The following is a 15376-nucleotide window of genomic DNA, read 5'->3' on the forward strand; positions in this document are numbered from 1 at the left end:
GCATCAAATAAATCCAGCAACATTTTAATATGGTTAATTACGAAATAGTTCCATGCTAAAATCCTTTCTTAAGCAGATCCATGACCGCAGCAAAACAATCAGTAACTGGACATCAGCATGGTTAGAAGACATCACATTTAAAAAAAGCCGGCCACGACACAGGCAGCCTAAAATGACTTCAAGCAACAGGTAGCCTTTGAGAGGCCTAGACATCAGAAGTTCCAAAAAGGTTCCACGTTACTGCCTGGTCCAGCAACTTCCTTAGGGGTGGCCATACCAAGTACTTGGCTATTTACAGACCAGGTGTCCAAAATACAGTGATTTTCAATATTCAGAGGACACAGCCTCAACAGAAGAACATAGAGTTGCAGACATTCTCCTGTAATCTGGGCAGCTGTGGCACAGGGACAGCTCCAACAGATGTCAACCCACCATGGCTTGATGACGTCTCAGACATGTCTTCAAATTTTATGAACTGTCCAATTTGGGTGGCAGCCAAGTGCGCATAGCATATGGGAGCAACTGTAGGGAGAAATTTACAAGACCAAAAAAAAGCTCCAAGATTCAATATTTGAGGATATTAAAAGGACCTGGGGCAGTTTTAAGCAATCAAGTAATACCGTGATGCACAAGATTGATAGGCTCAATATACACACATCAAAAATAAAAAAGGTAAGACTTCCAGGCAGAGTATGAAATGATTTTAAAGGATTGCATCAGAAATGTACAGTGATACTTCAAAAAGCAAGCCAACCAACCACAAGTTGCAACATCATATATTTAACTCTGAAATTACCTACAGATATTGCAGTAGTGCTTCTTTGATACCTGCATTAATCACAGATTCAATTGAATATTATTTCAGTAGCTAATCTTAGCTCGAAACTAGTTATTCAAACCATATATGACATCAAATATTTACTTACACATATGATAGGGAATGCACAAGTTCCTGTAGATCATCTGATGAAAAGCCAACCTCATCTAATAGAACATGGTAATGTGTAGGCCTAGTGGTCCCCTGTGCATCATAATATCAAAACAGGTATTAAAAATCACTACAATAATTTTTCGAAATAAAATATTGGCCAAAATCATCGGAAAATGGATAACAAATCATCAATAACAAAATACTCACAATCATTCCAGCATGTGCACATAAATAGAAATCATTGTTTCTTGGATGGCAGATTTTGTTATCAATAATCGTCCCTGCCAAAAGAAAAAGGGAAAGAAACAAAAATGAGAAAGCATAGAAAGCTTGTCCAAACCCCTAGGGCCCTAGGTAAGGGCCCTGATCTTGATGGTATGCTCCTTCCATATCTAGGTTTGAATCCTTGAGTGCAAACAATTTCTAGGGCCAAGTCCCATAAGTGGACAGCCGATGATTTACCTCATCCGTGTCACGGGAACACAGTACACAGGTCTGGCGTTTAACCAGGTAAAAGAAATGTTGTGTTTGCAGTCTCCCGGACCCCGTGTCATAAAAATAAAAATAAAAATAAACCTTCATCCAATGCCATAGTTGTGTAATCTGCAGAATTCATCTGTTTGGCTTACCAGGTGGAACATTATCAGGAGACCCCTGCTGGAAGAATTTTGTATGGTGATTTTTCTGTGCAACAATTACTACAAACTTGGGGGACCACTTCTCATCAAGAAATTTGCAGGCCTAGAAATAAAAACAAACACAAAGCTTACATCATTTCCAAATTAAACAAAGGGATCATGGCCTTTAAACATATAATTGAAGAGCGTTCAAGGGGACTAAAGAACCTCAATTATTTGGTCCAGTTCAATGTTCAAGACTTGGTTGAATTGCGACTCACTTACTCCATCCCTAAATGCAATAAAATGAACTGATTCAAGAACATTTTCAACGAACAGCCAACTTCAAATAACCAACACTGACATATTCATCTTCAATAGATCATAAAAATACTCCCATGTAATAAATATTATGATCTTTCAACATAAGTTAAGTTGGTTTTATTTCAATTTTATAATGACCTGAGCAAAGAAAGGGCAACATAAATACACGTGACGATTCTTTTTTATTTTTTATATGTCAAAGTAATTTTATTAATGTGAACAAAGGAATAGGCATAGCCCAAGTACACAGGATGTACACAAGAGGAAGCACCTAGTTAACATCATGAAATAGATACAAGGAAATCATGGAGATTGATCCCTTTGAAGTCTACAGCTATTGCCCAAAAGGAACACCAACTAAGAAAATGCAATAAAAACACCGTCATATATTTTTGTCAAATATTGCATACAAATGGCACCTTAACATAAAAAGGATTCATATAATAGATGTTAAGTAAGAAGATTTATTTGATCAAGTCTTGTAACGTGTTTTTTCCGCAAAAATTGACCTTTAAATGCTCACAGATCTTTGGAGCCAGTTTTGGTAGGTTGGAAATAAAAAATTTAGTGCCTAGTTCACCAGGGGACACAAAACTATCTTGCAGAGGTTTTATTCACCACAGCACCAAAACTTTTTCTAGATTCTACACCAAAGATTGCAATCTACACAGAAGAGAGTTTAATTGGAGAAAAACAGAATATAAAAGGTTTAACCACCAATCTTGCATTTGTATCAGTATTCTTTTCAGAACTTGTTTGCTTCAATTGGGAATTCCTGGTAATTCTCTGAGACTCTTGTGCTTAAACTAGCAAATAAACAAAAATTTCACTCAGATGAAAGCTGGAGTCAAGGCTATGAATTTAAAAGATCAACCAATTTAAAGCTTCAGTTCATTATTCACTTGACATTTTCCAGATTTTTACTATTATTTCTGAAAAGTAAAATCTTTGCAACTGAAAAAATAATTAGAATCATAATTTCTTTATTGGCACCACATGTCTAAGAAGAAAGTCCAGAGTAATCCCAGGGGTGCAAAGGCCCTCGCAAGGAGTTTCCCGCAAGTGCATCCCGGGTAATTCAAGGAGAAATCCCCCCAGCCTGGTGGCCCATAGGAATTGTTTGCACTCAAGAGGATTGCAAAAAAGACGAGCATAAGAGGATTTTTTTACAACTGAGAGTACTTTCAGCTAACATTTGAGGACAGAAACCATTATAAACAGAATACATTCAAGTACTCTTCCATTGGCAAAACAGACCAAACACATACCTGAATATTATGATCTGATCAGGTTTCCTTTTCCCTGAACTCGTATAGAAGTCTAGCAGAAGCTCCCTGAAATGGTTATAATCACACAAGACGAACCACAGGAAAAAAAATAAGTTAGCCATTTAACCTTTAAAAAGAGGAGTCAGCAGGAAACCTCACATTGATTTAATTATTCTATCTTTTTAATTCTGTTTACCTCTTTTGGGCCTCATAATATTTAAAATTTATTACCTTCCCCTACCCCCACCAACCACCCGCCCCAAGAAAAAGGAAGACAGACAGATAGGAGATAAACATTTAAAACATTATTTTTCAACCAATATCCTAAAGGTCGAAACCCACCTCACTATGCCATCATCTTCAGTTTCCGCCACCTGCTTGAACAGAGAATCTATCATTTCAACCTTTGGGGACTGTGTGCGAACAGAAGCCCTATATTTAGAAATTAATGGCCACTGCCTTGAGCTGACGACCTGAAAGTTTCATTCAAAGAACCCCAACAAATTTCTAATACATCAGAATATTTTTTTTTTTTAATGAAAATGTAACTTGATAACGAGTATACAGTCGGTTATTTAAACAACAACAAAATTGTAAAATAAGAACTACAAAACAGATTAAGCCAATAAATAATTAAAGACAGCATGTTACCGCAGCAATTGACGGCATGTCAGACTGCCCAGGAGAGCCATGTGACACATCCATTCCAAGTATGATGGTGGGAGCCTTGGAAACCACAGGGATGGATGGAGAGTGCTCAACAGCTAGTAACGAATTCAAACCACCCAACTGCAATTAAGATTTTAAAAAATAATAATCAGTTACAATAAAGTGGCACCAAAATTATGTCAACCAACAATTAATTTGGATCTAGAAGCAGATGGGGGTAGAGGGATTGAGGGGGTGAGATAGAAGTTAAATTGCTTTTCTTTTTTTAAAATTGGCACCAAATGTCTGGAACAAAATCCCAACTAATCTCAATGGCACATAGGCCCTCGGCAAGGAGTTTCTTGAAAGTGCACCAAGGGAAAATTCCCCCAGTCCAACAGCCCTATGAAATTGTTTGCAACCTAGACTCAACCTCAGACCTGGAGGGAGTATACAACCAAGACCAAGGCTCTTACACTTGAGCCAAACCCTAGGGGTTTAACACACACAGCAGCTCACCTTTGCATTGATCTTCAAAAGAACATTGGTAAGATATTGATCGTTAACCCTTGTAGGAGCCATGCACTGGGTGACTACTCCAAGCTCAGCAAGATTTTTCCGTTTCCACGGACCTTGGAGACAATAACTTTCATTTAATAGAAAAAATTTTGAGCAATTGAAATTGTCAATAGAAGTATGGATTAAAACACTACCATATAGATCTGAGTTTTTCCTCTCAGGAAGCAAGCAAAGAAGAAACTGTGGAGCACCAGGAAGTTTTGACTGTATATCCTCAAACATCTTCTCAACTCTAACCACCGGGGGAGCCCGTCTATTTTGAGGATTCTCTTGAAAGACATCGAACGGAGGATCTATAAGCTAAAAAACCACAGGAAAAAAAAGTCAATCATTAGATGAGAAATTATAGTATTCACCACAGGACCAAACTTACAATTCCTTTCATTTCTCCACATTTTATCAGATCTCGTACAAGACCCTGTGTATCACAACGCGCAGAGAAGTTCACAACAGCCCATCTTTGTATCTTGGTTGGCTGCGCTAATTTCTACAGAAGCAGATGAAATAGTGAGAATCCCAAGATGAAAAATTCATAATATGTATAAAACTGAATACCTTATTTTTGAATGAAAATACTGTGAGAATCCTTGTAGATAGAAAACATAAAATGTAGAAAACACCGAATACCTTATTGTTGAAGTTCCATCTTCCATTCCTAGGAAAGAAATCCTCCCCATTCCCCACTTTCAACTGTTGAGAAAAAGAGAGCAAATTTGATATTACATGGTAACAATAATGATCAAAACCATTCCAAAGCCCTTCAAAAAATTGAAAATCATCATTACAAGGTTATGGATGCACGAGAGAAGAAAAAAAAGCCAACTTCATTATGAAAACAAACAGATACCCTTGGTGCTGGCAGAACACGACCTTCCACTTGAGAGAAGCTGGTACTAATTGAAATGCCACATGATCGCAGCATAGGTTCAGAATCATAATTGTTGCTTTTCAAAGCCTGCAGCAGAACACAACTAAAAACTTGAAAACAAAAAAATAAACAACAAGAATATCATCATTCCAGCATTCAGCAAAAGACACCTACATCAGACAAAGTCTTCATCCTCTCATTCGGCTTTTGTCTCGATTTTTCCACTAGTGAAGATCTTTGAAGCACCGATAGAGCTTTTGTGTATCGTTGCAAGGACACCAACGAACAAAGCTAAAAAAGAAAATGAAATATACACCACCTTCAATAAGACCCATTCATCACTTTTATAGTATTTATTTACACAACTATAACCCATAAATTCACCTCAAGAGGGAAATAAGTTGGACGTTTTGGCTTCCCAACATTGATACATGGTAGGTCTGCAGAGTAACGCAATTCTATACCACGATGGTTAACAAAATAATCATAAACAGTCACTTCTATTGTATTGTCACCATCTACATCCTTGCCATTTCTCTGCTTCAGGGTAAATCTATGGCAAGAAAGCATAAAAATTATTTGAGAGACTGGTTTTCAAATCAAGAAGTTAGGTTATAATACTGTGTAATACAAGCACAAAAGTAACATGATCAGTCTCAACATAACCAAAGGAAAAGTAAAACTGATCATATGACAAGACATATACGTTTGCTCTTTGCAAGGTTTCTCACTCAAACCGGTTATCTTGTACTCTGTATTGGCCGGACTTGTTTTAATCCTAAGATTCTTGAGCGTTCGTTTCGCCTGTCAATAGAAATAACCAATAGAGCTACAAATGGGTAAAAAAAAAGCAGCAAAATAGAGTAAAGATGTAGAGATGTTAATTTAATTACCTTCGACCAATCAAGTGAAAATGGATCCCTCACGTTCTGGTTGGCAATTAAAAAATCTACCACCGGCCCAGGCTGTATAATCATGGTAGTTGATACATCTGGAAAGAAAGGCAACAAACAATTGGCAAAACGAATGGGTTTCAAGAATGGATAACAATAGAACTGTATTATTCCTAGTAGCTATGTGGAAGATGGTTCCTATCTATTTATGGGTGTGCATACGGATGGAGAGGAATGGAAGGAGTTTTGAGGATCATGAACGGACAATGGACGAGCTTAGAACTTTTTATTAATATCTTCTTCCATTGGTCGATTCTAATAGACCAATGGAAGAAGATTCATTAGCATGAACTTTCATGATTTCCTTGTATATGTAGACAATCATGCATAGGTGTTATGTCCTGTGTACTTGGGCTATGCCTGCCTTTCTTACTCATAATGTTCTTATTTACTAATAAAAAATGATCTTACCAATATTCAGGGATAAGCCACCCTGTGTGGTCCTAAAACTAGAATGAAATCCTCTGCAGCCAAGAACACCACCTCCTACATCTGCAAAATTTCTTGGATCATTGTGAAAGAATGATTGGCGAACAAGGAGGCAGCCCCTACAATAGTCAAAAAATTGATATAATACAGAAGTTAAAATCATACATAGGAGATACCAAAAGAAAGCTGGGAAAATTAATTCACTCACTGTTTAGCAGCATGCTGTCTCAATATAATATCCAGCACTCTAAGGGCTTCTTGTGAGTTCTCAGACTCTTGACCACGTAACGCATTTGCAATGGCCTGCATGGGAATCTTGGCAGCAAAGCTAATTTCTACTTTGAATGTCTTTGACTGATATGGACGTCGCATTCTTTTTCTGTCACTCTCATTTGGACTTCCTCGGTCATCAGGGCTACGGTTTCCGTTGTTTCTAAACAGAATGGAAGGTTTCTACAAATTAGCTACAAACTAAAAACAACAAGCATCTCTCTAAGAACAAAACAATCACAAACCCTGTATGTACACCTGTTTGACTGAATATCCTCAAGTACAACAGTAAACTCAAGTTTGTTGCGGGGCAGTGGACCAACAGTGAACAAACTCTTCTCCCCATCATAAGCAAAGTCCTTTCCCGCTAACTCAGTGTCATAAGTCTCCTGCACCCTATCAATCACCCTTCTTCCAATACCTTTACCGTCTACAGGGCGCCCATCTTCATAACTCAAAGAAACCTGTATGAAAGACAGCAGTTCAAACATATATGACCACAATGAAAAACCCAAACTTCAACAACCCAAAACGAGTGTTGTATGATTATGAAAACATACACTATAGTGGAAGAAATGGCCCTCAACATTAGTAACCATAACTTTGAAGTGATTAGTAAGCAGAGTAATCTTTTGCCCTTTGCTTCCAAGCCCACGCCTAGCTATAGGAACTCGCACAACCTTTTTCTTAACAGGTTCAGGACGGTGTTCAGGTTCAGCACACACTGGAACAACATCCGGTGGGATAACAGGAGGAGGAGGTGGCAGTGCTTCCTGTGCTCCATTTCCATTTGTTGCCCCATTATCGTCTGGCTCGAATGAATCCATAACCTAAGCCAATTTTTTCTATTAAGTAATAATTATTCACCAATAAGTGCAAATAGTACACACGAAGTATACAAAAGATACTTCATTTGTTGAAGGAAAATTTACCAGGAAAACAATCTCCTGCAGAGTAACAAGCAACAGAAGACTCAACCACAGAAAAAGCAGGTACTAAGAAATGGAAGCTCTAACAAACCAACATGCCTACAATTTTGACAGAAGCGACAATGTGAAAACTCATGCAACACCCAGGGCTCTCTTGAAAGTCAAAAACACCGGAACAAAAATGATCTATTACACAGAACCTAAGTGTAGAAGAAAAAATGGAAAAATTTTAAAGAAAAAAACACCAAAAGGCAAGGAAACTTAAAGATGCCCCAATGGCCGGATGTAAATAGTCGGATATGAAAAAGAAATGGCATGCCAAACTAAGCGAACCCAGAATAAAACACATAAACCAGAAAGCAAAACTACTCAGTGAATGATGTTCCCAAGGAGAGCAACACGCTTATATTCTCTTTTAAAAGAAAAACACCTTCAAGAAGAAGTTTCTAAAAACACATTAACATAAACCAAGCATGCAAGCAAGAACCAGATAAATTCACAGAGCATAATACCTAAAAATCAACGAACCGCTGCTGAAAGAGCAAGTCTTGGAGATTCCAGTAACGCTGCAACCAAAAGAGCGAAAACAAGGGCAGATCGAGCTTTAGGACGTTAAATACCCAAATAAACTGTCATGAAGAAAAGAATGCACAAAAAAACTGTCGGAACCAAGTTCAAAAAATCACAAAAATACCTAGAGAACTAAAAAACACAAAAATTACTTTCAAAGAAAAAATTTCGAAAGCGAAAAAATGAAAAGGCGTGAAATGCTCAGTAGTGACGAAAGGCAGGTGATTAACGACAAAAATTGTAACCGAAACGCCTTCACAATGACTCAAAAATTAAATAACACAAAAAAAAAAGTAGTTTACTTTAAACCAAAGGAGATACCAAAAGCAGAAACAGAGAAAACAGTCACAGATCGAGCTCACCCACATGCAATACCCAAACATAGCTTAATTAGAAGCAGCATTACAGATATAGAACCTGACTAGAAAAACCATAAAACAAAACGATTCTTGGGAAACAACAGAAAACAGTTTCAGAAACACAAAATGAAATGAAGCAGAAGTGAACAAGTGGAGCAGTGAAGAGAGAACCCCAGACTCAAAGAGAGAGAGAGAACCTGATAGTTGAAGAAAACAGCGAAAGAGAAAGAGGGCCTAAAGAAAAGAGAGGAGTTCAAATTCACTCACTGTGTCAACGCTGAACCCTTTTGTAATTTGCCCCCTCCCACTCCGATAAATCCAAAGTGACTGGAATTCCCAGTTTGGGGGATTATATATGAGGATGTCAAGGAAACCAACGGCTCAGATCCTTTAGCCCCGTATTAATTACACAAAATTAAAAATTTTATCTCCTTTTATCTTAATTCATTATTATAAATTTTTTTTCAGACGGAAGATTTAGGGTTCGGCATCGACAGTGGATGATGGGTCCGTCACTCCGTACTCTTCTCTGTGGTTTTTTTTAATGACTCGGTGACTCGGTCTGCGAACCGCACGCCCTCCCCCCAATGGGTAATGTCAGTCCTGTGACGACGCGTGTCTTCCACAACCCCATTTCTCGTTTCTTGCTCAATGTATTGGCCCTATTGGGTCTGTCGTAATCTCTAAATGACGGTCGTGTCCTTGTGGGACCATGTAGGTAGGTGAGCTCCAAATTCAAAATTCATTCTTTATTATCTAAATTTTAAAATAATAATAATATTAAAAAATTTATAAAATTATCTTTTCTCAATTTTAAAAGAGATTCTTTCTAAATTTAATTAGGAAAATTCTTGCAAATACTCCGAGTTTGGGGAGCATTGCCGACAATTTTTGCAATTTTTAAGCATGGTTTACTGAAACAGTTTAGTTCTTTCCATTAAGAAAATCATTGTACTGAAAACTCTGCGTTCGTTATATAAATGTTGTTAATGTTAGAAATTCCATATGGTGGGTTTTTGGAATTTATTTTTAGAAATGGAGGAAGGGTACGGATGAGATCAAGCCCTACTGAGCGGCAGGAAAAAGATGACGATGTGGCAGGGGAAGTGCAACAGTTTGGAGAAGATGCTGAATTCACAAAAAATCCCTTGAGAGAAGTTGAGAATCAGGATGATTACCATATAGAGCAAATATCTAGTCAACTTCTTGTTAAGGAAACAGGAAAAAATATTATGGCACAATTCCAGGTAAGGTCGAGTACCAATAGTTTCTATCTTCAATTCTGACTCTGATTCTTCTAACGTTCGATCTAATTTCGATTTGTCAGAATGGAGTCAGATTTAAGGTTTTTTATTGAACTTTTTTTTAGCCCATTTGAAATTTCAATTTGGTAATTTGGAGCCTCACTAATTAGATTTGGGCTTCCATATTTCAATTTTTTAAAAGATTTTTTCAAATTTCAATTTTATTAAAACTTAACCAAAATTATAAAAATAAATCATTTATACAAATTAAAAATACATAACTAAAGTTGCAAAAATAAATCATTTATATGAATTAAAAATACATAATCAAAATAAGGCCGAATAGGAATAGCTTGGCTAAATGACGTTTTGACGATGGATCATGGAGGCAATGAAAGAAAAATATGTTTTGATGACTTGTTGATGACGGTCCGTGTTTTTTGGAGTTTTTTGAAAAACAACTTTGCTTTAGAAGATTTTTATGAAATTAAAAATCCTTTTAGGACTATTGTGGTTTAGTATCATGTTATTTTACCACCCAACCTATGTAGTTAAAGAATTTTCTGTTGCGATATACTGCATACTACTAAATCAATAGGTCTATTGCATCTTATCTGTCATATACAAGAGGTATGTAGTCTTGTATTATATATCTCGACTCTTTAGTCATCGTCCAATCCTAATTGGGGGTTGGGGCCATCACAGATGTATTGAATGATTAACCTGAACATATAGGGCTGCTTTAGTAATTTATAATCACTAAAATGTGACTATTTTTGTGGGGATGTATTGTATGATTAACGTGAACATGTGGGACTATTTTAGTGACCTCATGTGGGGCTGCTTTACAATCACTAAAATAATTCAAATTTCTGGTTTTACTCATCCTCTGTTTTCGCTTTTTATCTGAGCATATTTGACCTCTTCTAAATACAGATAAATAAGGTTATCTTATGGCCAAATAATGTTTTTAATCCTTGAAATGAAACAGAGTTCTTGAAAGAAAAAATTTGATCATCTTATAAAAGTAAATGTACAAACTTCCATTTATATAGGATGTCATATTGTCAATTATATTGCTTTAGGACTCATTGTTGCAGTAGCTTATTGATGGCCTTATAAATTATATTGCTTTGGGACTTATTTTGCTTGAAAATGTTGATTCGGGTGCGAGGCCATAAAAAATTTGGTGGCATTATATCTAGATGGAGGTTTTAATTTCTTGACCACCCAAAATGGTACCCATGTTTATGATTTTCCTGTACTGATATATCATGTAGGTCCAAAAATATTTTCCTCACTAAAATCTTTTCATATATATTTTTTTTTTCAGGCACAACTTGAAAGTTAGAGTGGCACTTGGACCATTTAATTTATTTTAGTTCATTTGTTGGGCATTGACATTTGTTATTGTTGGGAACATTTAATTTAATTTATGTTAGGTTTCTTTTTTTGTTTGAATGAGAACTTAGAAAACTTTTATTATAATAGTTGGAAAGAAATATTATTATGATTGATGTAAATGATGGGTATGAATGTTTATTGTAATGATATTAGTTGGATGTGGATGATAAGAGTACATGTAACAATAGGACTTTTTTTTGTTTTTTAAATTTTTTGAAGCATGCTAGTATGTTAATTGTTTTTTATTTAATTGTATTTTTTGTTATGTTTTAGTAAAATTGAAGCAAAAGCGAATTATTAAGTATAGATTGTAATTAAAAAAAAAAAATTTAAAAGCTCACACAAAAATTCTTTTTTAAAAAGCGGGTCAAATATGAAGTTAAAAGAAGTTAAAAAAAAGAAAAAAAAAATGGTTCAAGATCCAACCCTGCTCAAACAAGTCTGAGTTGGAATCGGATCGGAAGATATACAATTCAAAATTAGAGTCATAGAAGTCAGATTTAACCTTCCACAAAGTCAGAGCAGGAGTCAGAAGATGGACATACCAACTCTGACTTAGTCAATACTTCAATATAAAAAAGAGGTGATAAGAATCTAGATTCTCATGAGCATTTGAATTTCTTTTACTTATAACTCGTCTCTAAGGATAGATTTTGTTAATTTGGCTATAAAGATCATTCACAACTAAGCGTCCCAAAAATATTTTAGAATTCACCTCCCAACGAAGTAATATTTTAGAATTCCCAAGAATCTTAAAAGATCCCCCACAAGCGTCCCATAAATGTTTTCATATTTAAATTGGATATTAAATGACATAAATCTTAACTTCTCATATTAGGATACTAAGTCCGCCAATTTAAAAACTGTTGGAAAGAGGCATGCTACATAGTAGCCTCACGCTCAACACACTAAATCTTTTTAGTATAAAATAAAAGAAGATAAAAATGTAAAATAGTGTAAAAAAATGTAGACTGCTATTTAGAATTTCACTTTAAGTAATAGAGTTTTTACAAGTAGAAAGCCATGTACTATTAACAAATTATTTACCTTAGATTCCATTACCGATTATCGGTTGATGGTCTAACCATGTACATGATCTAAATTAAGATAGAAATATATACCATGATATTTTAATATCATCTATAATATTAATAGCAACAATGATTATAATAATAGCTTGCAAGAGAGCAAATGTCGATTTTGTCAATCTCTTTGATCGAAAATGTTGACATGACCGTTTGACCGCAACGTTAGCACTAATCAGAAAATGAAAAGTCTCTGGTGAAAACGAAAAGTCAGTGGTGAACTGTGAGAAAATTGAAAAAAGTTATTAAAAAACTCAGTCAGAATATTTTAAAAATATTAAATAAATTATAAAAACAATAAATTATAAAATAAACATATTTAATAAAAAAGAAAATACATGATGGATTTGGATTCCATTCCTTCGATTTTTTTAAAATTTTTTTCCACTTAATAATTAAAAAAATGATTATTAATTTTTATAATTTTTAAAAACATTTTAAAATGATAAAAAGATATGATTAAAAAAATTTTAAAAATAAAAAACACTAATTTTAACCTAACGGTAACTTGCAGCAGTCAGTTGCAAGCGGCAGAGTAGTAACCGCTCTTAAAAAAAAATCTTGATTTAGATTTCTTTTCAGTGTTTAAGATTTTATATTTTATTTATAAATTTTTTTATTTTTTAAAAATTTCTCTGATTTTATTTCTTATCTGTTTTATTACATTTCTTTATCTTTTTGCTAGTGTTTTAAAAATATTTTTAACAGTTTTCTCACTGCGTACACATGTTTTTTTGTTTTGTCTTTATCAACACATGACAATTAAATCAGCATTTTCGATCAGGAAATCGGTGGAGATGCCGATTCGAAGCTGGACCATAACCACATGTACTGATTTTAAAGACTGTATCATAAATCCCATAACCTACGGCCAAACTGAAGGAACTTTCATGTTAGTCCAATTGAAGACGATAAAGTAGAGAGGGAAAGCAACAAATAGTTAAAAGTCCTTATCAACTCAGAAAATTTTGGAAAGAACCCTACAAAGCAGTAGGTACCCTGTCCGGATACCGGGGAGCGGGGACGGACATTCCATCCCCTACATGTATAAATGGGTCACGCGTCGAATAACGGTTATGTTTCTGGATCATTTTAGGTCTCGAATTTAAATAAAAAAATAACAACAAATAATTTACAATAATAAAAATTATTGATTATATATTATTAAGTTGTAATTATTAACTAATAATCATAATTAAGCTATTAGTATATTACAATGATAATTAAGAGAAAGCTATTACAATATTACAAATTCATCTAAAAATATTATACAAATTATACTATTTTAGCAACATTACAATTAACTAAATTAATAAAAGAATAACATTTCATTTTTTAATAGAATTTGGGGTGGCCATGGTGGTAGAAAAGTGAGTTGTGCTGACTGTTGTGAGAGTGTGAGAATCAAGAATATAAAACCTGAAATATTAATAATTTAAAAGGAAAAAAAATTAAAATTATAAACATGAAACAAAAATAAAAACAAAAACATATATTAGAAATATAAAAATCATGGACATTAAAAGTACTAACCAAGATGAGAGTAGATCATATCATCATTGGGTCCTAAGAAAGTTAGGATTAGATTGGGCCTTAAGAAAGTTAGGATTAGTGTTTCTAGGTGAAGTGCATTTCTATTTCTAGTTTAATTGCTTATGTACTAGATTAAGAATGATACTAAGGTTATATGTATGCATGTAGGTTGTCATCAGACACGCATATGAATGGACTGCATGAAATGAGTCTGGCATGGAGTCTAGGTAAATATTATGTTCATACCCTTCTAGGATTTTCTGAAGATATGAAAATGAAAATGAAATGTTTTTCTTTTACAAAATGACACAGATGATGTTTTACGAAAGAATGCTAAGTATAATGTTTAAAGGTTTATATATGTAATGGCCTTTCTTGTAGCCCCTTTTTAAGCACCCCAAGTATGTAATTGTATGCATGTTATGGATGACTATAACTTTTTATGCACCCCAAATATGTAATTGTATGCATGTGATGGATGACCATAAGTAGTATCTATTATCTTTATTTTCACGAAAAGAAATGTCAAAACTTATGTCTTATGCTATAAACGAAGCGAAAAAGGTGCTTCAAAATATCCCTATAAACTGATGTTTTAAGTGTTGCCTTGAAAGATAATGTTTAATGATGCTTTATGGATGCTATGTGTTGAACTCAATATTTCAAACTTTGTATAATTATATATCTATACATGAATTTTGATGATAACAAATGAATTCAAAGAATAAAGAAGTCTCAAGCTCAAGTTGTCTACACAATGGAGTTAAGCACATCAAGGAAACAAGCATGAGCAAGAAGAGAACAAGTTCACATTAAAGTTATAGAGTAATGTTGTAAATCTCTTAAAAGTTCAAAATTAGGATTAAGGCTCAAAATTAATATTTTATCATAAGGTATTAAAATACATTTTCCACATGTACATGAATATTTTAAAAATTAAATTTAAAAATTTTGAAAGATGATTAATTGTCATCTTTTACATGTGCATGTCTTGATTAAAGGGTTAAATTTTAAAAATATTAAAGATAATTGATTGTCATCTTTCACATGTGCATGTTTTATTTAAATATTTTCAAAAGTGATTGATACTTTTTTTGACTTATGCAAAAGGTAGATGATTTTGTTTGAAATATTTAAAAATTAAAGTGTGTTCCTTTTGTCATATGCAAAAAGTAAAAGATTAGGTTTGAATTTTTTGAAAAGTAAAGTGTGCTCCTTTTGTCATATGCCAAAAGTAAAAGATTAGGTTTGAAATTTTTAAAAAATAAATGATGCTGTCTTTGACAATTGAAAAAGAAGAACATTTTATTTGAATTTTTTGAAAAAGTGAATGATGTTGTCTTTGACATGTGAATCTTTTTAAAT

At 34.2% G+C, this 15376-nt stretch overlaps 1 protein-coding gene across 8 annotated transcripts; it reads right to left on the reverse strand.

Annotated features, from left to right (window-relative positions):
• Positions 1–8: 8 nt before the first annotated feature.
• LOC122291825 (protein argonaute 4) lies at positions 9–9152 on the reverse strand. Of its 8 annotated transcripts, none has more exons than XM_043099827.1 (25): positions 9013–9147; positions 8329–8382; positions 7820–7834; positions 7448–7717; positions 7146–7351; positions 6826–7050; positions 6600–6736; positions 6129–6226; positions 5942–6039; positions 5620–5788; positions 5410–5526; positions 5215–5322; positions 4995–5057; positions 4741–4854; positions 4502–4667; positions 4308–4420; positions 3792–3929; positions 3483–3613; positions 3141–3206; positions 1777–1840; positions 1561–1672; positions 1139–1212; positions 927–1021; positions 797–828; positions 9–522 (listed from the first exon to the last, which is right to left on the reverse strand). In XM_043099827.1, the coding sequence occupies exons 4-25, from the start codon at positions 7712–7714 to the stop codon at positions 347–349; spliced, it is 2769 nt and encodes a 922-aa protein (XP_042955761.1). In that variant the 5' UTR covers positions 7715–7717; positions 7820–7834; positions 8329–8382; positions 9013–9147; the 3' UTR covers positions 9–346. The 8 variants fall into 8 exon arrangements, 7 of the variants coding, with proteins under 7 accessions (XP_042955761.1, XP_042955758.1, XP_042955760.1 ...); XM_043099824.1 differs by having other exon boundaries at positions 7820–7915; XM_043099826.1 differs by having other exon boundaries at positions 8943–9085.
• Positions 9153–15376: the final 6224 nt, after the last annotated feature.

Source organism: Carya illinoinensis, chromosome 13, assembly GCF_018687715.1.
Source record: "Carya illinoinensis cultivar Pawnee chromosome 13, C.illinoinensisPawnee_v1, whole genome shotgun sequence".
Lineage (NCBI taxonomy): Eukaryota > Viridiplantae > Streptophyta > Magnoliopsida > Fagales > Juglandaceae > Carya > Carya illinoinensis.